The sequence below is a fragment of the Cydia amplana genome, chromosome 11 (genome assembly GCF_948474715.1).
Source record: "Cydia amplana chromosome 11, ilCydAmpl1.1, whole genome shotgun sequence".
Lineage (NCBI taxonomy): Eukaryota > Metazoa > Arthropoda > Insecta > Lepidoptera > Tortricidae > Cydia > Cydia amplana.
This window is the reverse complement of record NC_086079.1, coordinates 15373364-15400568: the sequence shown is the minus strand read 5'-3', so window position 1 is coordinate 15400568 and position 27205 is coordinate 15373364. Positions and strand designations below refer to the sequence as shown.

The following is a 27205-nucleotide window of genomic DNA, read 5'->3' as shown; positions in this document are numbered from 1 at the left end:
AAGCCGTCCACTAACTAGTGGTTCTGTGAGCTGTAGACCAAACCCCCATATTGGAGTCTCCAAAAATTGAATCGACAATAAATCAATAAAATGGAACTATAGTTTCCGAGAATCGGTTTAGAATTGAGAATAGAACAGAAACCAATTAATAAATCAATCAATGTTCAATAGAGGAGAGGAGGTGTTACGCTTCGTCAATTTCAGTTGATAATTCAAGAAAATTTATGTTACCGTAGGACTTGCATATTGGGTGGCTATAAATTAGGTACCTACGTAGACTGTAACGACAATCTCTTTTGCAATCATATCATAATTCATAATGAACCTAGGTATCTGGGGCAAAGGTTCGGATTTCAAATACAACTTGAGTCGATCAACTCTACTTGCGTCGGATGATAATTTTCGGAAACTCGTACCTCGCTCAATTAAAATGTTGCAAAATTACGCCTTTTCTCAAAGCATTAAGAGTTAATTTGCATTGAATGATAACGGCTAGGTGATATAGCACTAGCACATTTCAGCTCTGATTACGGCCCCGGTGTCCGTTACTGTTTGTCAGAAATCTGCAACATTTAATCAACCGTATTGTATAAACGGTAAGGTCTAAATTTAAATGATTTATGGAATCGAACTTTGCGACATATATGCATAATATCGGTTGTAACCAGAGTCAAACAAAGATCGGTGGGTACAAAAATAGGTATATTTCTAGATAGGTATAGAATAATACATTAATGACTTTTCCATTGTTCTGTTAGGTATATATATTTATATTAATAAATTACATGCTCTAGTTTGATGAATTAGCGAGTTACACTTTTACTTTAATATGAATTATATGTGTATTATGTAATTATTTCTCTTTCCCTATTTCGAAAATATAATCGTTTGGGGGATGATCCTCAAAGTTAAACTACTTATAGGTAGAAAAGCTATCTTGGATTTTATTTTAACAAAAATAAAACTAAAATTGCTTGTACCATTTCCGAACCACATAATGATTACATGGGTATTTATAATTAAAACATAGGTAAGTAGGTACTGTCCACCAAGTCGCACTAACAACCTGTAGAACTAACTAGTTTTGGCGACATTAAACAAAATACAATTACATAGGTTACATATACATATATGATATAATTATGCAACAAGGTGGTCTGGTCCATCATGCAAAAATATTCTCGATTTATTTAACATGAAATACCTAAATATAAAAATATTATTTTTATTAAAAAAACATGCGCAATAAGAAAATGGAAGATAGGTATACCTATCTTAATATCGATAAAATGACATGAGGAAATACAACAACCCCAAAAGTTTCGTTTCTATCATGATTCATGATATTTTATGATGGAAGTGCATTATTGAATAGGTATATTATAAAATAAATACCTTCGTTTGTTGTCTAATGTAATACAACAATAATAATGTTAAAAATATCATACCAGTAGGTATTTGAACTACATAGTTACATTCTTAAAATCTATATTTTCGTTCATATATTTTATCTATGCATGATTTTAATTTGACTTAGGTAGGCAAGAAAAATCTTCCTTTGGTAACTAAAGTTAAGTACAGTCAGCAGAAAATACCTATGTCTACACAGATGAATAATTTGACTGTTCATCTGGTTCAGATAAATCTGCTATTGACTGTACCAAAAGCCCTAAACCTTAACTTTGGGATTTCAACATGTCAGCCTCGAAGATACCTCACGTAGCTGCCCTAATTTCTAATATGATTGCGACATATACAGATAATGTAATATCATACAAACACTTATAAATAATCAGAGAAGAGCCAATTATAAACAGTGCCAATGTTAAACGCTAATTCGTGTCTCTGAAACAGCAGATTCTATCTTGTAGTTTTTAGCAAAATCAATTTAAATTATAAACTCATGTATTTTTATGGGTTCTTTTAGAGAATGTTTATAGGCGAAATATATGATTTTTTGTTATTATATTGACACTCTTTACAAAATTAATACTATTCTTTGATAATATAACTATGTACATTCGTTAATAACAACAAGGTTTAATTAATTTAATCTACAACAGGTTTAAACTGGATCCGCCCCCTTCTATCTTACAGTATGCACTTCTGTAGAAGTTACAACAAAACAATGAATTCATAGTGGCATTTAGGGAAGACGAACTCTGAGTGCGGTACAGCCCCGACGACACGTCATCGCACCGCGGAGCGCCCATGAATGTATGCAAGTCACTCTTAGGAAAACCCTCTTTATAGTACTGTTTAATCGTATCATATGCATCCATAATAACTGAAATAAACAAACTCAGAACAACATAAATGTACAAGCTGATGAATGAGTACAGGTATATACGGCTGAACCACCAAAGTAAGTGGGACTTCTTGGACATGACTGAAAAGGTAGCAAACATATCATCTCCGTTTATTAAAGAGAAAAGACATTCAGAGGTTGTGGCAAGTGATCGGAACTTCATGTGATACGGACCTAGTATTAACCACCCACAGAAAGTAAAACCTGCATAAAGGAGGAGTGCACATATTGAGAATCTGAATATCTTAGGAGCGGCTTTCTTTAATGTTAGGATGACAACATTGTAGGTCTTGAAAAAGCCTAAGTATCTCAGTACTCCGAACCAAACCAACAGGTTTCCGGTTCCTAAAAATAATGAGCAGACATTCCATTGGTCATTGGTGAACTGGTTGCGCTCTATTTGCTCCTTGATGGCTGACCCCATGATAATGAGGATGTCATTGACAATGATCATGATGTACCAAATATTTAGGAATTCTAGTCTTCCGTCCAGACTTAGTTCCTTATTGTAGGCCTGTCGGAAGAATTGGACTGTGAGCTCTTTTAAAAGTTGAGCTCGGTAAATTGCCCGACTGCACAACATTAGTGACGTAGAACAAATCAAAATAACTAGGATGTTGAGGATGCTTCGTAATATCTGATCAATTTTGTTGTCTGTCACATATTCTTTGTCTCCTTTACAAGCTAGTTTATATGGTTCGGCTTCCAAGCTCAAAGACATTTGACCGTCATGGTCTTCGTTGTCAAAAACAATAGCAACATCAAATCGGAAGCAGTCCGGTGGAGTGATGGGTCCTGCAGCTCTGAAGTTTATAGTTTTAATAGAAAACATTAGTTCAGCTCTTACTAAAGATGCAAAATCAACTTCCAAGTTTGTTTCTTTTATGAACCTCTGAGAACTAAAATACCCTTCAGTTTTAGTGAAATTAACACATGAGGATACTATTTCTGCATTAAATTCATAACTTTCATTGAAGCCGTTTATAATACCTCTTTTGTAGTTGAACTGGCAGAACACTGGAGGGGGTGGACTATTATTTTCATCATTGTAAGAGTATGGTCCAATGGCATTGGAAAGATTATAGTATCCAGCGTAAGCATAATCTAGTGCATTATAGAATTCATCCAATTTGTAGACAGCCAGTGGGCCTGCGCCCGGCGGATACGCGTTGATCTCGCGCGTAGAGTCCCAGCCAAGAAGAAATAAATGTGAGAAGCTCACCCTGTTATCTTCAGTATAGTTGACGTGATTGTATCTGTTGTGAGCAAACAAACACAGCTGCAACGTCACCAGTACTATCTTGATGAGCTGCACGACGAACTTGTATGGAAACTTCCGCTTGGCGTGCCACTTCTCGATCGGGTTCATAAAGAAAAACTGCAGCTTACGACGCATTTTTTCTTCCAACTGTGAAATGTTCGCGGAAGAGGTCGCCTGAGGAAAACCTTGATTATTGTGATTTCCTGGTGATTCTCTGGTCATTTTTCTGGATTCCTCCCCTTCAGAAGCTGTGTGCTCTTCTGGCGATGAGCTTATAGCTTCCATTGCTATAGCTTCTATTATAATTACGCAAGTAAACAAATATCAGATGAATCTTTAATGCCTTTGTTTGGACATAAAGCTCGATCCGTAAATAGATCTATACGGGCTTCCGCTGACAAGATAATGTAGAATTATGGGTATTATTAAATTGATTTGTGTACCCTGTTGTTCAATTAAAATCACTACATTTTCTGATTTCTTTTGACACTTAACACTGCAATGTTCAATGCGCACAATCGAAATCAAGCAAGTAAATCACGTTCCGTCAGGCTCAAGTCAGCCTGTCAGTCACCCAATGGTCACCCCAGGGGGGGGACACTGGAAATGTAGTTTACGTCAGTAAAGATGCAGGCGATTTCTATATTTTGCCCCCGACAACATACTATTGCGTAAAGTTGACTTCCGATTACGAAGTTTTTTGTTACAAGAAACCAAACAAAAAATGGACTTGTAAACCGCCCAAGTAGACCTAATATTATGTGGGACGAAAGTACACGTATGGATGCATATGTAGTTGTGCAGGCACACAAACATACTTAGTTTCGGCGAAGAATCAGAGATGGCGCTTTCAAATGAGTTTCCATAAAATGCTTCAAGAGGGCTCTCTTTACCTATATATAAGTGTGTCAAAGGACTGTCTTATTTCAAACATAGATGGAGAGAGGAGAGAGTCATACTATCTTTGTCTTACACTAGTACTAGCACCCAAAAGAAAAGGATGAGTATAGTTTCTTTTGTTCCTATTTACTGACAAATTGGTTTGACCATCTATACTTACTTTACTCTTTGGGTCACCCTCTCACTCATTTCCATTCAACAGATAAGATAAACGCTATATAAAATACGAACAGTACCACGTTCGCCAACGTCAGAAAATAAACCGATAATACTTTTCTTTTTGGTACAGCACTAGAAACGTCAAATTATTAAGAAAACACATCTATAGCTTATGGTCCATATTGTACAATACATCGCGTACAGGATTTTTTTTGAAGAGATTCGAAATTATTCACTTTTATTCATTTAACAAAGTAGTGTATGCTTTAGTAATCGTCAGTTTATGATCTCAGTTTTTAAACCATGGCTTTAACTGCGGAGAGGCTTAGAAACGACGAAAGGTACTGCCCATTACGTTCGTTCTACTTACGTATCGAATGATATTGAGGGAAAGTTTGCAATAAAATTGGCTATTGATCTTACGTGCTATATTTACAGTGCCCAATTATACGACAGAGTGATAAGAGTGTTTATTTTCAGGTTTTCTGGGGAGAACGTTACGCAATTTCTCCTTTTTTTGCCATTTGGACTATGCCTGTTTGTGGTTCGGACAATTTTGGCTTTAATCTTATGGGTGGCTTCGATAATATTGCCGAACAAATCGACGGTCAGGCAGATGCTGTCGACCCTCGCCTGCTGGACATTCGGTGAGTAACACAAACTCTTGTTATTGCACAAACAAGTTACTGTAAACACTAAACAGATTGTCCTTGCATTTTGCGAGTCGCATACGTTTCGTATCACCTCGGGTTTAAATGAGGATTTCCTGTATGTTAAAATATCGTAGTGATAGTGATTATGGAGAAACGCAGTTTGTGGTGTCCTATAGTCTATGTAGAGATCATATTTGTTCAATAAAACAGATTTCTTTTTCGGGTTTCTTGGACATGTTATCATTTTAATCTAATCACTAGATAATCACTTTAATGAGAATGTCATTATGATTGTGGGACTCTATTAAACATACATTTAAAAAAAAAATAATGGTTAAAATTAGTTTTTTGTTGATCAAAAAAATTACTGCAAACAGAATTTAATAATTAATATTTAAAGACAATCTTACACGGATCAATCTAGCCCCAAACTAAGCAAAGCTTAAACTATGGGTGGGTCTTAACATTTTTTATCAATATTGTACCAAGATAAAGAATATATTTATACTTATACTTACAACCTGCTTTCTGAAACTTATCTATGTCACTGTAAAATTGTAAACACTCGTCATATTATAATCTTGCTAGTTACATTATAAACTGACAGTAGCGAGATTATAATCTAACCTAACCTAACCTACGTTAGATTATAAACTAACGGGTTCAAAATCTTACTTGTCATCTATTTATTTGACATTTAGATTTTATTCTAGAAACATTCTAGACTAGTATTTTTTATACAATTTTTTTTTCATGTTTGACGATCCTTTTGTGAAATTCTTAAATTTGTGTTAAATTTGATTTGTATAATAATCCAATATTATTATGGAATAATAACATCAATAAATTGCTCTGATAATTAGCTTAAGATAATTTATAAGTATGTTACGATTCATAAGTGCTTGTTGCTAGGCCTACATGAATAAAGATATTTTTTGACTTGACTTGACTTGACTTGACTATAAGTAACATGAAGTGTAAAAGTACTATAGATAGAATAATTATCGAAACATATACATTCTGTGATTTGTTATATATATATGTAATGGTAATGGCGCTGGCTATTTGTCCATATTTCAGCATAATAACTCTTCATCTCTTGTTTCTTTAGTTGAAGAAACAAATGCAACACAAATATTTTGCTAATACAGAAAGTGTTATAGTGTATCTTAACAGGTGACAATTAAAACTCAGTAATTACAACCACTGGTAATTACCACTGCTAAAATTGGTAAAAGAAAAAAGGGCAAACCAAAAACAAGATGGTAAAAAGACCTAATAGACAGTAGGAAAAGACTGGAAAGAGATGGCAACAGACAGACAAGAATGGAAGAAAATGTTGGACAAATACTTAAACATGATAGAAAAAGGCGATTTGGAAGTGGCCTACGTCATAAAGACCTTACAAAGACGCATGTAGAAATAAACATATAATAAATAATTGTAAAATAAAATGTAAACAGTTCCTATAATAAAGGCTTTAATAAATAAAAATTACGACCACAAGTTTAGAGCCATAATGAACCATACTCATACCAAAACAAAAACTAAACTAATAATTGTTAACCAATTATGATAATTGTCAATTATTGTACAAACATATATTAGACCTACTTTATTACTTATGAAAAATTCAGCACAATGAACTATATTTGAATGAAGTTGTACAGTCCCCATCAAATATATCAGAGTGGCAGAGGTGCTCACAAATATCTGAACATGCATCTATTGTTAAGAGCTTAGGTTAGAGTGTGTGCTCAGATATTTTTGAGCACCTCTGCCACTCTGATATATCTGATGGCGACCATACTATTGGCTATTTAAAAAAAATTGTAACATATCCTGTATATTTGAGCCAACTCATTTGCATTGAATGAATTACCACAAAACATTGACCCTGTACTCTAAAACTCATTGTTTTCAACTTGTTTTTCTTGTCACATCTCTTGAGACAGGCTACATTGAGTTAATTTTGTGAATGTGACAATTAGAGCATATTACTTGTTCAATATCATCATCAGTATCATCACAGTAAATGTTATTGTATGTTCTACTTAAAGTGTATGATTGAACAGTAATACAAAAATACGAATAAAGCAGTAATTTTTTTTTAATATGTATAAACTATGGCAAAAAACCTATAAAAATTGTATTTTACATATGATAGACTCATTGATAGATATTGACGTCATTTTTACATGTTTGACGTAAGGGGATTCCCAAAGGATCTACAAAAAATATGCATAAACAATTGTCTACTTCAAAATATGACAATTAAAATTTGAATTAATTAATATGTAAATGGCTAAATATACAAATAGAAACTTTTTAAGTATGTATAATAAAATTAGGAATACGATATTGTTTGAAATTGGCGCTTTTGTATCTTTTTTTTAGAGTTTTCATTAACATATTTTGTATCATTGATGTTAACTTGTTTACATTATGAACCTCCAGGGGCCCGTTTCTCAAAAGCTTGTAACTTGTAATACAAGCGGATGTCACTTTTTGACAGCTTTTGTTAGAAAGGGACTTCCACACGTATTACAAGTTACTTTTGAGAAACAGGCATTTTACATATTTTTGTACGTTATATTTATATTTTTATGTATGTGTTCTGAACAATAAGTAAACTAAATATAAAAATTGTATTTATCATACACCACTTAAGTAATAAAAATACGGTAAATACCTACATATTTCTTCAATATTTTTTTAAACTAAGCCTAACCAAAAGACACTTAAAAGAACTGTCATAGAGACCATAATTCAACGCATAATAAATAAAATATCTGGGTGACCGAGCTTCGCTCGGAAAACATATAATAACTCGGAAATGCGCGTTTTCCTAGAGATAAGACCTAGCTAGATCGATTTTTCGCCCCCGAAAACCCCCATATAGCAAATTTCATCGAAATTGTTAGAGCTGTTTCCGAGATCCCCGAAATATATATATAAATAAATAAATAAATAAACAAGAATTGCTCGTTTAAAGGTATTAGATAAACATACAAGAATTGCTCGTTTAAAGGTATTAGATATAATATGACAGGCTACATGTTTAACCAAAGTGGTTGTTTGCAGGAGTGTACGTGAAAGTGAAGGGGCAGCGTGACCCTCGCTGCAGCATGCTGGTGGCCAACTACACGTCCTGTCTGGACTCGCTGGCCGCGGCCCACGCGCTTGGAACCATCAGTGTGAGTCGTTATGAACAACGAATTAATATATTGATTTAAACTAACACGATTCTCACTCATACTTTTATAACTAACACGAGACTTAATCGCAACAATCAAGATCAAAAAAGTGGCTGTGACATACGGACGGACAGACAGACATGACGAATCCATAAGGGTTCCGTTTTTTGCCATTTGGCTACGGAACCCTAAAAAGCGGCCAAGTGCGAGTCGGACTCGCCCATGAAGGGTTCCGTATTTAGGCGATTTATGACGTATAAAAAAAAACTACTTACTAGATCTCGTTCAAACCAATTTTCGGTGGAAGTTTACATGGTAATGTACATCATATATTTTTTTTAGTTTCATCATTCTCTTATTTTAGAAGTTACAGGGGGGGGGGGGACACACATTTTACCACTTTGGAAGTGTCTCTCGCGCAAACTATTCAGTTTAGAAAAAAATGATATTAGAAACCTCAATATCATTTTTGAAGACCTATCCATAGATACCCCACACGTATGGGTTTGATGAAAAAAAAAAATTTTGAGTTTCAGTTCGAAGTATGGGGAACCCCAAAAATTTATTGTTTTTTTTCTATTTTTGTGTGAAAATCTTAATGCGGTTCACAGAATACATCTACTTACCAAGTTTCAACAGTATAGTTCTTATAGTTCCGGAGAAAAGTGGCTGTGACATACGGACGGACAGACAGACGGACAGACAGACAGACAGACATGACGAATCTATAAGGGTTCCGTTTTTTGCCATTTGGCTACGGAACCCTAAAAACACACTGAGAATGCCTTTGGAGATGGTTTGACGATCTCGCAAGTACGAAAGAGTTTTTAGAGGTAAATTATAATTGTTGTAATAAGTGGCTTTATTTTACAACAACACATGCTTATTGAAATGCGTTATCGTTGACGTCACAATTAATGCAACGCGGAAATTAACCAATCTAAACAAAACATTTAAATATTCATAAGGTCTATTAATTGTAAGTAAGTATTGAAATGTGTGAAAATAATTGAATATGTATGTTGCAGCTACGGAAGTGGAAGGTGCCGCCATTTTTTGCGTCAACGCTAGGCATCAGGAACGCCGCCCAGTTTGTTAGAAAGTGAGTAAAACAAGCCTTTAGCTACATACTTTTTACAAATATAGTATTGTCTTTACATAATGGTATTATGCCAGGGTTACGCCAACATGTTTATTAAATACGTGACGTATTTGTGACAGCAATGGTATGTATGTAATCGACGCATCACAATAAATTACACATTAAAAAATATATGGATATGAAAAAAAAAAAACAAGACCTCTAAGTTTTCTTTTCTATTTTCCTAAAGGAAAAAAGCGGCCAAGTGCGAGTCGGACTCGCCCATGAAGGGTTCCGTATTTAGGCGATTTATGACGTATTAAAAAAAACTACTTGCTAGATCTCGTTCAAACCAATTTTCGGTGGAAGTTTACATGGTAATGTACATCATATATTTTTTTTAGTTTTATCATTCTCTTATTTTAGAAGTTAGGGGGGGGGGGGGGGGACACACATTTTACCACTTTGGAAGTGTCTCTCGCGCAAACTATTCAGTTTAGAAAAAAATGATATTAGAAACCTCAATATCATTTTTGAAGACCTATCCATAGATACCCCACACGTATGGGTTTGATGAAAAAAAAAATTTTGAGTTTCAGTTCGAAGTATGGGGAACCCCAAAAATTTATTGTTTTTTTTCTATTTTTGTGTGAAAATCTTAATGCGGTTCACAGAATACATCTACTTACCAAGTTTCAACAGTATAGTTCTTATAGTTTCGGAGAAAAGTGGCTGTGACATACGGACGGACAGACAGACGGACAGACAGACAGACATGACGAATCTATAAGGGTTCCGTTTTTTGCCATTTGGCTACGGAACCCTAAAAATGGTACCATTCGATTCCTTAAATGTTATTAAAATAAATTGTATAGCAACTGTATAGACAAACGCAATATTTCACTGTCAAAATCGCACTTTTGATTATTAGTTAAAAGTTGTGTTCAAGTTAATTAATACAATTAGTCGTTTACGCCATCTACTATGTAATCACAATAATTTTAAAGTCCTAATTTTGCATGTGAACCCTTGAACGTATCAATCTTATGTAATAATACTCATTACTTCTAATAGATGGCGTTACGGGTCCTAAAAATCATCAAGCATAGTTGTTTACTTGAATAAAGAGTCTTGCACTACCTATCTGCATGAACGCTGCATTTTTAATTCTCCCACATCTCTCATCGACCGGTACAAAAGTGGTCCTTACCGAACGGATATAAGAACTATATTAGTGTGACGTCGAAATTAACCTCAAATGTTGTTTACGTTTTAACGAATTTAAATGGATTTAAGAAGAAATTAAAGTGAAAAAACTGTATAATAAGTGATAAATAGACTTGATAAGTGTATACAAACGTTGGTGTGCTTATATCTTCATTATGGAAGACTATATTAAGGAACAAGAAAACGTGTACGCGTTGTTGACGAAAACTATTTCAAATTACAAGAAATCGCCGAAACAAAGACTGACTAGTGGTTATGTACAGTTACGAATGGAAATATTGACCGAATATTGGAATCAGTTTCACAGCAATCACATGGAAATGTTGAAATTGGTACCTAAACATGAACGAGGAAAGTATGAATATTTCACAAAAGATTATTTTATGGAAGTCGAAGAACAATACATCGAGTTACGGTCAGATATGATGGACTTGTTATTGAAGTTAAGTTCACGGAGCGGAGAAAGTACATCGAGTTCACATAACCCTCCAACTGCCACTAGTGTTAGTGATGAAGTCCGGCTGCCTAAAATTAATATTCCACAGTACTCGGGCAGTTATCACGAATGGACTTCGTTTCACGATATGTACACATCGCTAATACACAATAAAACTACACTCAATAAAGTGCAAAAAATGCATTATTTAAAAAGTTGTTTATCAGGTGAGGCGGAACAATTACTTAAGCATATACCTATCAGCGAGAGTAATTACGACATGGCATGGAATATTTTATTAAAAAGATACAACAACAAACGAATTATTGTAAACACAATTTTGGCACGATTAGTGAATCAACGAAAATTAACTACGGGAACATCGAAAGGGTTACGAGATTTGTTAGACACCACAAGTCAATGTATGAATAAATTGAAAAATCAAGACATACAAGTAGATACATGGGATACACTGGTAATTCATTTAATTGTCAATAAGTTAGACTCCGAATCACACAAAGAATGGGAACTCGAGCTCGGGTCCCTAGAGATTAGTGAATTACCAACACTAAACATATTAGACAAGTTCCTGGAAAAAAGATTTCGTGTTTTGGAAATGATACAAGCTCCGCCGTCGAGTGCACCTGTAAATAAAAGAAGTTTTGATGTAAATAAAAGCGAACAGAAATGCATTTTTTGTAACCAAGACCACCTATTATACACTTGTAAGGAGTTTACGAAACTTGAAGTAGATAAGAGAGTGGAATATGTGCAAGGCTGGCGGCTTTGTTTTAATTGCCTGGTACCGGGGCATTCAGTCAAGTTCTGCAAACATCGATCTTCTTGCCGCCGATGTGGGAGAAAACACCACTCTCTGTTGCACAGCACGTGGAGCCCGCAGTCTCAGACCTCTGCGCCGGTTCCGGAGGCATCAGCGCAGCTTTTAGAGGATAAAGAAGATACCAAGGAAGAAAAAGAAGATAAAAATAAAAAGAGTATTATATCTCACCTCACTACGGGGAGTCGCGCGCGGCTGATGCCAACTGCATTAGTGCAAGTATATGCTGAAAACGGAGAAAAACACTTGATGAGAGCGCTGTTGGACCCATGTTCACAAGAGTCTTTTATAACTGAGGCCGCAGCACAAAGGCTTCGCTTACGACGTACCTCAGTCAGTGGGCATGTCACGGGAGTTGAGAAAATGAAGACTACACTCAAGTATGTAACGGAAATAGAGTTCTCATCAAGAATCGAGCTTAAGATGAAGATGAAGGCAACTACTTATGTTGTACGACACGTCACCGACATTATGCCGGAGAATGAAGTGAAGATAGAAAACTGGAAACATGTCGAGAAGTTGTGCCTCGCAGATCCAACATGTCACACTCCAGGTCACATCGACTTGCTTTTAGGAGTCGAAGTTTGGAGCGAAGTTATTAAACCTGGAGTGATCAATGGCCCCTCAGGAACACCTATAGCACAAGACAGTCACCTGGGGTGGATTATTTGCGGAAATGTGAGGACAGAACACACTGCCACAAAAAACATCCTGAAGAAGTTCTGGGAGTTAGAAACCATAGAAGAAGAAAGCAATACACTAACCTCAGACGAAAAGAAGGCAGAAGACATTTATGAGAAGACACACAAAAGAAAAGAAGATGGTCGTTACGTGGTCAGGTTGCCATTTAGAGAAGAACCACCTGTGCTACCACGTGACTCACGTGATAGCAGTGAAGAGATGGATGTCGCTAGAAAGAAGATTAGATAAGAATCAAAAATTGAAACAAGATTACAACGACGTCTTACAAGAGTACATAGATCTGCAACACATGAAGAAAGTAGATGATAAAGAACTAACCGAGAATTGCGTATACCTACCACATCATGCTGTTGTAAGAGACGACAAACAAACTACACGAGTTAGAGTTGTATTTCATGCTTCATGTGCTGGAACTAACGGGGTTACCTTAAACGATGCATTACTCGTAGGCCCTACTCTGCAAGAAGATTTACGCGACATACTGCTGAGATGGAGAACACACAAAATCGCATATGTCGCGGATATCATTAAAATGTATCGGCAGATTGAAGTTAATGAAGAAGATACAAATTATCAAAGAATTGTTTGGAGAACTGATGCTCAAAAACCGATAGAAGATTACAAACTACTTACCGTCACCTTCGGGACCTCTTGCGCTCCCTACTTGGCCATCAAAACCTTACGTCAAGTTGCAATAGATGAGGGTCAAGAGTATCCTGAAGCACAGCGTATAATACTAGAGGATTTCTACATGGACGACGTCCTGTCGGGGCATGAGACCGAAGATCGAGCTAAAATAAATCAGAAAGAAATCACAGCAATTCTCAAAAAGGGTGGGTTTGAGCTTCAAAAGTGGAGTTCTAATAGTGAAGCATTCATGCAAGAGATTGAACCTGTAAAACGATCACCAAAGGCCCAAAGAGAAGTAGATGGAAGAGACAGTATTAAGACTTTGGGTATAATTTGGAACACTAAAGAAGACAAGTTACAAATAACGAATAATTTGGAAGACTCACCTGAACAACCTGTCACGAAGAGGAATGTTTTAGCCGATATAGCTTCATTATTTGATCCGATGGGTTGGCTGGCGCCTGCGGTAGTAATCGCTAAAACATTAATGCAGAAATTATGGCAATTAGGTGTTGGTTGGGACGAAGAACTCGCAGATGACGTGAAGGAAGAGTGGCTGAAGTTTAGAAAAGAGATTCCTGCATTGACAGAAGTAAAGATAAATCGCTGGATACATACCAATGCAGACAGAAGCTCGATTGAGGTTCATGGATTCTCTGACGCCTCGATGAGTGCATACGCAGCCGTAATATACGTCCGAGTCATCAAAACAGACGGGCAAGTACAAGTATCTCTACTCACGGCTAAAACGAAAACAGCGCCTTTGAAGCAAATATCCATGCCCAGATTAGAGATGTGCGCTGCTGTTCTGCTGTGCAGACTTCTGAAACATGTTGTAAGCATATTAAAAGTTCAAAAACATCAAGTATTTGCCTGGTCAGATTCACAAGTGGTACTGTCATGGATAAAAGGCGATCCAGGACGATGGACTCCTTTTGTTAAAAACCGAGTTACTGAAATAAAGAAGATGAATGAGATAAACGGGTGGTATTATGTCAATACTAAACATAATCCAGCGGACCCAGCTTCACGAGGAGTGATGCCTAGAAAGCTGTTGACAAATACACTCTGGTGGAATGGACCGGCGTTTCTCAAGGAGCCAGCCATAGAACTGCCGGGAACCGAAGTACCTGAAACAGACTTAGAATGCAGAAAGGTTATAAAAACATTAGTTACTACAACTAAAGAAAATGAAGAGAATTTAATACTTACCTTGATAACTAAATACTCGTCGCTCGGGAAACTGGTTAGAATAATCGCATACTGTCGTAGATGGATGCTGCACCTGAAAAGAAAGAGAGAAAATAAAGATCACTTACCAACTTACCTGACGACTGAAGAGAGAGATGAAGCACTTACCATTTGCTTAAGACGATCCCAGGAAATCGAATTTCAAGAAGAAATTGAAGATTTAAAGAGTAAGAGACAGCTGAAAAGGAAAAGTCGATTGTTGTCACTCGCCCCCTTTTTAGATCCAAAGGGTGTGTTGAGAGTAGGCGGCCGACTACGCCATGCTGATTTAGAAGCCCAACAGAAGCACCCCATTATAATCACGAAAGACAATGCTCTGTTACCTCTTCTTTTAGCAGAAGCACACAGCAGCACTCTACATGGCGGTCCGCAATTGATGGTGATGTATCTTCGATCTAAATACTGGCTAATCAACATGACTAATAAAATAAAGAAATATGTACGCAATTGCATCGTTTGTATCAGGCAGAGAGGAGAAACCGGCAGTCAGCTCATGGGAGATCTGCCTGCTATAAGAGTAAAGCCCGCAAAGCCTTTTTTGATCAGCGGAGTAGATTTTACGGGACCTATAAACGTGCGTATGAGCAAAGGTCGTGGGGCAAAATCCACCAAGGCGTACATATCTCTATTTGCCTGCATGGTGACCAGAGCTTTTCACATTGAACTCGTGAGCAGTTTAAGCACAGAAGCATTTATAGCAGCTTTAAGACGATTCGTAGCTAGACGAGGACGATGCGCAGAGATGTGGAGCGACCATGGCACAAATTTCATAGGAGCCAAGAAAGACTTGATAGCCATGTGGCGCCAAGGTCAAGCAAGAATCCCAGACGAGTTTGCAGCCCTGTTGGACAATATGAGGATTAAATGGAAGTATATTCCTCCTGCAGCTCCAAACTTTGGTGGTATATGGGAGGCCGGCGTTAAGTCTATCAAATATCATATGAAAAGGGTCATAGGAAATTCAACCCTCACCTTTGAAGAATTAACGACGCTCCTCACCCAGATTGAAGGGTGCCTTAATTCTCGGCCCTTATACCCTCTCAATGATGATCCGGATTCCTTACAGCCGTTAACCCCAGGTCATTTTTTGACCACTGAACAGATTGTTAGTATCCCTGATGATGACTATACAGACTCTAAGATTCACCAGCTATCTAGATGGCAGCTAACGCAAAAGATGTTGCAAGATTTCTGGAGACAGTGGCAGAAGGAGTTTTTAACCCGTCTTCAGCAACGTCCTAAGTGGAACAGCGTAACCAAAGATCTGGACATAGGCGATTTGGTACTGGTCAAAGACCAACGACTCCCGCCTGGAAGCTGGCCGATGGGCCGTATTATAGGGAAACATCCAGGCCCTGATGGCTTAACTCGGACTTACGAAATACGTACAATTTCTGGTGTTTTGCAAAGATCTGTAACTAAATTATGTGTTTTACCTTGTGTAAAGGACTCCGTCCTTTCCGGGGGAGTATGTTCAAGTTAATTAATACAATTAGTCGTTTACGCCATCTACTATGTAATCACAATAATTTTAAAGTCCTAATTTTGCATGTGAACCCTTGAACGTATCAATCTTATGTAATAATACTCATTACTTCTAATAGATGGCGTTACGGGTCCTAAAAATCATCAAGCATAGTTGTTTACTTGAATAAAGAGTCTTGCACTACCTATCTGCATGAACGCTGCATTTTTAATTCTCCCACATCTAGCCGATATGCATTATGTAAACGATTAGCAAAAAATAATCTTCTTATATTTTTGAGGCTGTTAGACGGCAGTTTTTGACACATATTATAAGTGCATCGCAACATGCACTTGAATAAAGAATTTCATTTTCATAAACACGGTTCAGTAACTACCGCGAATACCAGCGTGACCTAGGCGACAGGTGACTGGTGCAAGTAAATGCGCGGGCTAGTCACGGGCTAGTACAAATGTACAAATAACTTGTTCATATAGCTTGTGAAAGTAGCCCGCGCCTTTACCTACTTCATTCGCTTGCGCCGTGTAGAGGCACACGCGAGTACATAGTATATAATAGTTCTTACGAACAGATAATTATTTCTCAAAGAAAACGCAAATACCTACCGTTTTGATACATACACAAAAATACAATGGAGTGACCTTCAACTCTAGGGTTGCCGACGCTTATTTCAAATATACTTTGGTGTTTTAGTTAGATATCTAACTGTAAATATCTCCTAAAAAATATTACCTACATTTTTTTTAATTACTACCTACGTAGCTTGTAGCTGTCGTAAAAATACGCGCGGAGCGCGCGGTGACGTGCCTGCGTGAGCGCGTGTGGCAACCAACTGGCTGGCTTTTGTACCGCTGGCGGGACGAGATTCGTATAGTTTGTAGCTTTCTAGTAGACCCCGAAGGCTTATCCTATTGTCTATTGTTCAGTAAAACCGCACGTGCTACTTACCTGCAAAAAAGGGTCCTAATTATTCTATTTGGCACCTGAGCGCGGGCTAGTCCAACGCTCAAAAAACCAGTGTAGGTGCGCTCTCCGATAACGCGCCTTTGTTACGCATCTCGATGACACATTTTAGACTGGTTCTGTAGCGTTCGACTCGCCGGCACTCAGTAACCGGAGTACCGATTTTTTATGCAGGTGGTTGTGGCACGTGGCACGAGCGGTTTTTCTTAACAATAGACAATAGGATTAGCCTTCGGGGTCTATTAGAAAGCTAGAAACTATACGCATAAATCCGAGCTCGCGCGGAGAGTTCCAGGCCTGACGCGAGTGACTATATTTTTATCGCCGTCTAATAATATATATCGTGTTGTGGCAGAGAACACTTCGGCGAGTGCACGAGCGCGCCGCTACTGCTGCAGCCTGAGGGCGGGCCGGGGAACGGGCGCGGGCTGCTGCGGTTCGCCGACTGGCCCTTCCCCGTCGCCCAGCGAGTTCAGCCTGTCGCCATCGGTAAGTCCATGTTGTCACAGATAGCTGTTACTTAGCTGTCGCTCAACTAGTACAGCCCTTTGCCATTGATAATATATGCAGCGGAGTAACGTGTCGCAGAGAGCCATTACTTCTGCAGCCGCAGGGCGGGTTGTTTCGATTCGTTGGCTCTTCCCCGTCGCCCAGCGAGTTCAGCCCGTCGCCATCGGTAAGTCCATGTTGTCACAGATAGCTGTTACTTAGCTGTCGCTCAACTAGTACAGCCCTTTGCCATTGGTAATATATGCAGCGGAGTAACGTGTCGCAGAGAGCCATTACTTCTGCAGCCGCAGGGCGGGTTGTTTCGATTCGTTGGCCCTTCCCCGTCGCCCAGCGAATTCAGCCCGTCGCCATTGGTAAGTCCATGTTGTCATAGTCACAGAGCTGTTACTGTGACAACATAGTTGCTGTCGCTCAACTAGTACAGCCCTTTGCTATTGGTAAGTATATGCAGCGGAGTAACGTGTCGCAGAGAGCCATTACTTCTGCAGGGCGGGTTGTTTCGGTTCGTTGGCCCTTCCCCGTCGCCCAGCGAGTTCAGCCCGTCGCCATCGGTAAGTCCATGTTGTCATAGTCACAGAACTGTTACTGTGACAACATAGTTGCTGTCGCTCAACAAGTACAGCCCTTTGCCATTGGTAAGTATATGCAGCCGAGTAACGTGTCGCAGAGAGCCATTACTTCTGCAGCCGCAGGGCGGGTTGTTTCGATTCGTTGGCCCTTCCCCGTCGCCCAGCGAGTTCAGCCCGTCGCCATCGGTAAGTCCATGTTGTCACAGATAGCTGTTACTTAGCTGTCGCTCAACTAGTACAGCCCTTTGCCATTGGTAATATATGCAGCGGAGTAACGTGTCGCAGAGAGCCATTACTTCTGCAGCCGCAGGGCGGGTTGTTTCGATTCGTTGGCCCTTCCCCGTCGCCCAGCGAATTCAGCCCGTCGCCATTGGTAAGTCCATGTTGTCATAGTCACAGAGCTGTTACTGTGACAACATAGTTGCTGTCGCTCAACTAGTACAGCCCTTTGCTATTGGTAAGTATATGCAGCGGAGTAACGTGTCGCAGAGAGCCATTACTTCTGCAGGGCGGGTTGTTTCGGTTCGTTGGCCCTTCCCCGTCGCCCAGCGAGTTCAGCCCGTCGCCATCGGTAAGTCCATGTTGTCATAGTCACAGAACTGTTACTGTGACAACATAGTTGCTGTCGCTCAACAAGTACAGCCCTTTGCCATTGGTAAGTAAATGCAGCCGAGTAACGTGTCGCAGAGAGCCATTACTTCTGCAGCCGCAGGGCGGGTTGTTTCGATTCGTTGGCCCTTCCCCGTCGCCCAGCGAGTTCAGCCCGTCGCCATCGGTAAGTGTAACTATACACATCCAATAGGGAACATTACGCGAAATCCTGCGTAGGGGGCGCCACTCCCAAAATAAGTCACAATCTAATGGTCTACCGCAAACGAGAGTGTCGAAATTTTGGTTATCTAACCTCTCTATCACTCTTGCATATTCGAGCGATAAAGAGGCAGATAGCTGAGTTTCGATTTCGTGTTTCCCGGTAGGCCCTTTGTAAACAAACCGCCTTGATGAATCAATCGCATATTTGATTGTCTGTGAAAACTTGTAAAAAAACAATTTAAGGTACAGTATGTATAAGTTTTTACTCTATGGTATACTAAAGTCACTAGAGACAAACCAAAGAAAGTCTGCAGCGCAATAATTTGACATCGAATTAAAAATCTACATATGGCAATGTTTTTTAAGCAGTCAGTAAACGTCATGCACTATGGTATGTGTTTATCAAAATCGTTTAAATATTCATTGTGTTTTGTGATGAACGGAATAAACATGGTGAAACCTTACAAAACCGGCGTGCGGGAGTTACTTTTCCGCATGACGAATAATTTTACACTTGTAAAAAGTCAGCACGAGGCGATTCAAGCTGAAAAACGACAATGTTTACAAAATTTGGAGTTGATGACGGGTACGTGGAATGAAACATCTTAATACTTCACCATATGTACCTACTTAGATAATATAATATTGGTTTAGACTAAGGTTTCACAGCAAATTGAACACACCTAATAGGTATAGGCATACTTATGAACTTCCTCTAACATTTCGAGAAACTCATTGGTACTAGCCGGGTTTTGAGCTCGAACCCACAACCTCCATGCTTATGCTCACGGCATGGGTACCTACTAGTTAAAGCTAAAATTAATTTTTAATATATGTTTATTGTTTTAATGGTTTATTTCGTTTTTCCGAAAACTTTAGTTCGCAAATTGCGGGCAATTTCTCTGTCAACCTAATTACGCCTTAATGGGAGTAAAAGAGAAAGATGCCCGCATATTGAGAACTTCGGTGTTCGCGGTAGGCCCTCTGTACCTATTTACCGCCGTCGCGGATATTACAAAAGCTTATTAATTTTGATGAAGCCAAATGTCACATTCTCCCAATATTATTTATCAATATTAGTGTAATGTGGTGAATGTCCACTTTTAGTGTTTAGCAGTAACGCTTTGGTTTACTGCGACATAAACGCATATTGCTTGTGTCAGCGCAACCTAACGTGTATAAAACAATAGGCATTTAGAGAATAAACGTTCAGAATGTTCTTATACTAGCACACATAAGGTGTTTGACTTCTACTCCCATCACCCGCTCGAAACCATATATACAACAAGTACTATCTTGTTATCTGATGGCGATCCAGACCAGTGAACCAACAAGGAACTAACACTCAAGAAAGAAGGAAAAATCAAGCAAGAAAAGAAAAAAAAAGAAGAACCACTTTTTCAACACCAATCCACGCAGTCAGAACCAACCAGCTTATCAAGAATCAAGAAACAACCGGAGCAGAACCAACCAACATCAAAAAGCGGAAACCGCGTTAAGAAAAGAAATTAAGAAGAGACGAAGAAGGAAGAAAGAAGAGCGTTGTCCAGGGTTATCCCGGCTCGCAAATCAAGAGGTGTCCAGGGTTATCCCGGCCCATTTCAAGAGGAGTCCAGGGTTATCCCGGCCCACTAACATCGTCGTAAGCAGAGCCAGCCATACGAAGCGTCAAGCGAGCGCCACATGGAGGTGCCAGCTCGCCAGGCCACGCCAGCAGCAGCAAGAATGCCGGTCGCGATTTCGCACCGGACCGGACGAAGACGAAGCCGAGGACGGCCAGCCACGCAGCAATAGGATGTAAATCCTACATGTAATTTATGATTTTAATTAATTTTCTCTAAAAGCCAGCATTTTTTTCCAATTCAGTAGCAGTCATATTTAAATCATTCATAATTATTAAAGGTTGTCGCTAAACTCAATTTCGTCTCGAGCATAAAAATTTTTCATAAGAAATCATAATATAATATATAAATTAAAAGTGTCGAATAGTGTCCTCGATCATGTATGTTGCAATTTGCAGCGCGTGCCACGCGTTGTGCGCACGTCAACAGAAAATTTAACTAGGCCGCGAGACTTTGCCGCGAGTTAGAATATTTTAATAAGCGATGAATGAAATTTGATACATCGCATAACGATTAAATAATTAACAACTCAATTCAATAAAATTATTTAATTGTTTCTTAGTAATGATTGATACTTTAGCTACGTGTCGGACTGATCACCTGATATACAGCGAAAGTTTGATTTATTACATCGTTTTTTTTTTAATTTTGGAAGTTAAATAATAATGTTTATTTTATAGAAATCTTACAGTACGGTACAAGTTTGAAAGTTTTAAGGAGTTTAGGCACATTTATTTATAAAATGTGACCTTATAGCTAGAGCACTAGTCCTTCGTACTTGATCATAGTGTGATATACAGTATCCTCCGTGAAAGTTGTAGGAGACTTATTGTCTTAATGTATTTGTGTCTCTAGGTACAGGCAGAGCCGTACAGCCTGGCCTGATATGCCATTTTATAGAGTTGATAAAGGGTGACCATGCCCTAGGTGTTTATTGAAGAATTGCTATAGATAGCATTGATAGGTGAAGGGTGCGCACAGAGGCGCAACCCAGTTATGTCCTTGATCATAGTCGACCTTATAGGTGTCCGTGAAAGGCTTAACATTTAATACGGCATTAGTTTATTTTATTATCAGAATTATGGGAGATACCGTAACTATAAACAGCGAGAGTGAATATTTTAAAGTTGAATACCAAATGTTTCTAAATGTTTTAAAGTTGAATAGTAAATGTTTTAAAGATGAAGAGTAGGTAAATGTTTTTAAAGAAGGAGATTTATATTTTATGAGAAAAGGAAGTAAATTAATATTTTAACGTTTGAGAGATGACAACATTTTAAGTGATGATATTTTCTTATGAGCACAACGATTTTTTTTTCTTTTCCTTAATAGGACTACGACACTTACGACACATAAGAACCTAGCTAAATAAAGATTGTTTGCATTATACCTATATAATTTGTTAATATTTTTTTGTATTGTTTTCAGAAAAAATTGTAAACAAGTAACATGCGTTTAAATTTTTTCTTCTGCCACCCCGGCGGTGAGAGGAACTTTCGGGGGAGGTGTAATGTGGTGAATGTCCACTTTTAGTGTTTAGCAGTAACGCTTTGGTTTACTGCGACATAAACGCATATTGCTTGTGTCAGCGCAACCTAACGTGTATAAAACAATAGGCATTTAGAGAATAAACGTTCAGAATGTTCTTATACTAGCACACATAAGGTGTTTGACTTCTACTCCCATCACCCGCTCGAAACCATATATACAACAAGTACTATCTTGTTATCTGATTAGTATATGTCTACATATTAATAGTGACATCTATTGTTGGAATGAAATTTATTTTACCATAAAAATTAAGCTGTGCATACAGCTTAATTTTTTCATAGACGGTAAATATGGTAGAAATTTCACAAGTATCAAGACTATTTAATCCATTTTCTGTGGTGTTGTCGCATACTGATTTTTAAAAACTACTTTTAATCTAGCGCTGCAGACTTTCTTTGGTTTGTCTCTAGTGCTGCTCTCTGGCGGCAAAACATTGCAGTAATAGTCCCTATTGTTAATATATTTGCCATAGTTTGGTGCGTTTTAGGTTATCCTGAATTAAACTGTAAGTTTTTGCCAAAATTTTCAGTAGCACACAGAACAACGGGCCAAATCTATCTGCTAATTCTGACATTCTTTAATCTAATCATTTTACAAAAATAGTGGTATAATATATTGTATTGGTATATTATATATCTTACAGTTTGTATTCAAAAGTATCTAATCGTTTTACATTTAGAGATATAATAATTTGGCCAATTTTGTCAGTAGCTAAGGCAGTGAATTTGAAAAAGGTAGGTGTTGAAAAAGTTAATACAGTTTAACGGAACGCAGTCAATGAGGCGTCTTTTAAGGGAGTGACACAGAGCATATTAAAATTGCTTGCAAAGCCTGTTAGAAGTATTTTTGTATATTACTTCATTAAACTTCTTTCAGAGGTGGAACGAGCGTTCACGGCGGTAACGGTCCACACGGGCCACAGCGCCGGGTTCCCGTGGCGCGACGCGCTCTGGTACCTGCTGGCGCCAGTCACCGTGTACACGCTGACGCTCCTGCCAGCCGCCAGCGACGTCACGGAGGTGGCGGGCGTCATCGCTGAACACTTGCAGGTCAGTGTCACACCCCGTGTCATCGCTGAACACTTGCAGGTTAGTGTCACACTCCGTGTCATTGCTGAACACTTGCAGGTTAGTGTCACACCCCGTGTCATCGCTGAACACTTGCAGGTTAGTGTCACACGCCGTGTCATCGCTGAACACTTGCAGGTTAGAGTCACACCCCGTGTCATCGCTGAACACTTGCAGGTCAGTGTCACACCCCGTGTACAAGCTGACGCTCCTGCCAGCGGCCAGCGACGTCACAGAGGTGGCCGGCGTCATCGCTGAACACTTGCAGGTCAGTGTCACACCCCGTGTCATCGCTGAACACTTGCAGGTTAGTGTCACACCCCGTGTCATCGCTGAACACTTGCAGGTTAGTGTCACACCCCGTGTCATCGCTGAACACTTGCAGGTCAGTGTCACACCCCGTGTACAAGCTGACCCTCTGCCAGCCGCCAGCGACGTCACAGAGGTGGCCGGCGTCATCGCTGAATACTTGCAGGTTAGTGTCACACCCCGTGTACAACACGCTAACGCTCCAGCCGCTAGTGACGTCACAGGTGGCCGGCGTCATCGCTGAATACTTGCAGGTTAGTGTCACACCCCGTGTACAACACGCTAACGCTCCACCCGCTAGTGACGTCACAGGTGGCCGGGGTTATCGCTGAACACTTGCAGGTTAGTGTCACACCCCGTGTACAACACGCTAACGCTCCAGGCGCTAGTGACGTCACAGGTGGCCGGCGTCATCGCTGAACACTTGCAGGTTAGTGTCACACCCCGTGTACAACACGCTAACGCTCCAGGCGCTAGTGACGTCACAGGTGGCCGGCGTCATCGCTGAACACTTGCAGGTTAGTGTCACACCCCGTGTACAACACGCTAACGCTCCAGGCGCTAGTGACGTCACAGGTGGCCGGCGTCATCGCTGAACACTTGCAGGTTAGTGTCACACCCCGTGTACAACACGCTAACGCTCCACCCGCTAGTGACGTCACAGGTGGCCGGGGTTATCGCTGAACACTTGCAGGTTAGTGTCACACCCCGTGTACAACACGCTAACGCTCCAGGCGCTAGTGACGTCACAGGTGGCCGGCGTCATCGCTGAACACTTGCAGGTTAGTGTCACACCCCGTGTACAACACGCTAACGCTCCAGGCGCTAGTGACGTCACAGGTGGCCGGCGTCATCGCTGAACACTTGCAGGTTAGTGTCACACCCCGTGTACAACACGCTAACGCTCCAGCCGCTAGTGACGTCACAGGTGGCCGGCGTCATCGCTGAACACTTGCAGGTGTGATATCAAAAATGTATAGAAAAATTGTAATAAAAGAAATATGAATGAATAGACTGCAAGGTCGACACTGAAGAAATGTAACTTGTTTTGTATAGGAAGGAAGTACACGGAAAGAGGTTAACCCTTTACTAGGCCGGCATTTCAAAAATGACAATCGAACGTCAGTCTTACTCATCGACACCGAGACATGTTTGAAGTGCCGTATGTGGGAAATGTGCCCTTTAGCCTGGTAAAAGGTTCAATAAACTTTACAGGTAGAGGCAACAGACATCGAATATTCCCAATTATGCCTCGCGCCCCCGCCGGCGCGCCCCGCCCCCGCCCCGGCGCGCGAGCTGGCGCGGCGCGCGCAGCAGGTCAAGGAGGTGCTACCGCGAGTGCCGCTCCACGACATCATGAGGGATCTAGGTGACTACCCACGTTCTATCTAAAACTAGGGACTCTGTGAACTGTACACCTTGGCCCTTGAAGAAACGCACTTCCGTGAAGGCATAGAGAAGTTGCAGACTCGTTGGGACAAGTGCGTAGAACTTCGGAGGGATTACGTAGAGAAATAAAATAAATACATCTGCAATATTATTTTTTCATATGAAACCAAGTTACTTCTCAAACAACCCTCGTAATAAACATATGAGCAACTTAGTAAATAGCTACAAATTTATTAATTTATAGACCTATAGTTACCTAATTTACAAATTGTATCGAGGTACAATTGAAAAATAATAAAAGTGTAAACCTATACTATTTATATTTCTATCCAATTTATTAAATAGGACGTGTGTTTAAAATAACTGCTATCTATCTATGTTTTTATAATAATTATATGATGCTTTATTTCATGTATGGTGTGAAATAATTTATTTAAAATACAGTCAGATACCCTATTATGAATATGTGATCGTTCCAATAGTTAAACAAATCGAGCACCTCCAATGAGTTTCTTTTTCTCCAGCCATCACCCGCAGCGTAGACGTGACCGTGACGAACTTCCTCGAAGGTGTGACCCCCTACACGCCCGAGCCGATCCCACAGGCCCCACAGGCCCCACAGGCCCCCGCCGGCCTCGCCGGCCCCCAGCCCGGCCCCTCGGCCTCGCGCTACGTCACTCCGCCTGCTCAGGTAAGGATAGGTGACACAGTTCAAAGCCGTAGCTAAGATGACAAACGCCTATCGAAAAATAAAAATTAATCCATAGGTGACACAGTTCTGGGACCGGAGCCAAGATGACAAACGCCTATCGAAAAATAAAAATTAATCCATTTATTACTAGAGACTATTTCCATACATTATTTGTTTCGGTAAGTTATTTCATGGCATTTAGTCAGATTTACATATATATTATTTCTTTTCCTTTTATAAATTATTTTGGCTTAATTAATATTATATTTTCTACTCGTCGGCTTTAATTGAATTGAATTCGAACTTAGTATGTATATCAAACTGTAATCACATACATAGTAAAAACTATGGGTTCCCGACTTAACTATAAATACTTCTTACGAAACGCTTTAGTCAATTTTAATTGACTCGTAGAAAAAGTATTGTATATAATAGTGATATAATCAAGCTTTTCAACTCCTACCTTACTTAGGCCACTCAGCAAGCTTTACGACCTACATGGTACTCGACTGAAAAGCTCTCTATCGTATCACGATTCTATAAAATACTATTATTTTATCACTTTAATGTCTATTAACTGTAATTTTTAATATGCTTCCTGGAAAAACTACGACATTACGTATTTTATAATATTTGTTGTGTACGAAATGAGTCTAGACTAGACTTTCCCTTTCAGGCCCCCTTCCCAAAGAGCGCGAAGGAGCGCCAACTCAGTTTCCAAGAGCGGAAAGCGCAGATGATCGCCGACGCTCGCCGGAGATATATAGAGAAACACGGGCTCAATCTCACTATGACAGGCTAACGGTACACATTTTGATATATTTTCTTACATAATATTAGTTCGAGAGCATTCTATCTGTGCTAAGAATGCTAGGAAGCTGAAATTTGGTTTCAAATTGTAAACTATTAAGCTAAACCATCGGCCCGATTCTAATTTTAATAATTTCAAACAGATACGTCGCTTTTGACACTGACAGATCCGATCAAAATTTTTTTATTAAAATGAAAACTGTGGACTATTATCGGATCAAAAATCGGCTTCATGACATTTTCAGAGTAGCGTTCACAAGCGATACAATGGAATGCTCCTAGGTCGATTGAATTTTTGATGTATTTAACTCTGGTAAGAGAAACATAAAAATGCGGAAAATAGTTGGTTGACCCCATTAACATTTCGACCGCTGTCACATATACGTGACTGAGAGAATAGTGTTAACATTATATTCCTTAATTTGATATCGTAAATTATTAAAATAATTTTTGTTCTCATCTATAATAACTATAAGGAACAGCGAAGTTGTTGACTGATCACAATTTAAACTTTTCTTTGCTTAGTTCTTATAGCAATATTGTGATAATTTTTGGCGTTTATTATTGTTGGTAAAACACCATTTAATAAATTAAGATTAAATTCCCGAGTAGTAAGGCATAGCGTTCATAGGGTTAATATGTAAATGCGAATAAGAATTTGGGAGGATCAGCATCAAATAAAACGATTAACAATTTTGTTTTTCACCACCGTTTTGATAAACCTTTTATTTAAAGTTTTTCACCCTTTTTACCACCATTGACTGCGAAAATAGAGAAAATAT

General features: G+C 39.2%; 2 protein-coding genes across 2 annotated transcripts; one reads left to right on the top strand and one right to left on the bottom strand.

Moving 5' to 3' along the window:
- Positions 1-1975: 1975 nt before the first annotated feature.
- Positions 1976-4089, bottom strand: LOC134652073 (mucolipin-3-like). The gene has a single exon (XM_063507225.1). The coding sequence runs from the start codon at positions 3852-3854 to the stop codon at positions 2055-2057; it is 1800 nt and encodes a 599-aa protein (XP_063363295.1). The 5' UTR covers positions 3855-4089; the 3' UTR covers positions 1976-2054.
- A 683-nt stretch (positions 4090-4772) lies between these two features.
- On the top strand, positions 4773-26426 carry LOC134652133 (lipid droplet-regulating VLDL assembly factor AUP1-like). Its single transcript, XM_063507300.1, is given in 9 exon segments — positions 4773-4969; positions 5109-5275; positions 8366-8478; positions 9507-9580; positions 17448-17581; positions 23034-23212; positions 24731-24902; positions 25447-25613; positions 26290-26426. Coding segments are annotated over 9 exon segments (1170 nt in total). The 5' UTR covers positions 4773-4931; the 3' UTR covers positions 26416-26426.
- Positions 26427-27205: the final 779 nt, after the last annotated feature.

Excerpts from the sequence above, each read along its gene's own strand:
- LOC134652073 (XM_063507225.1), bottom strand. The coding sequence starts at position 3,854 with ATGGAAGCTATAAGCTCATCGCCAGAAGAGCACACAGCTTCTGAAGGG.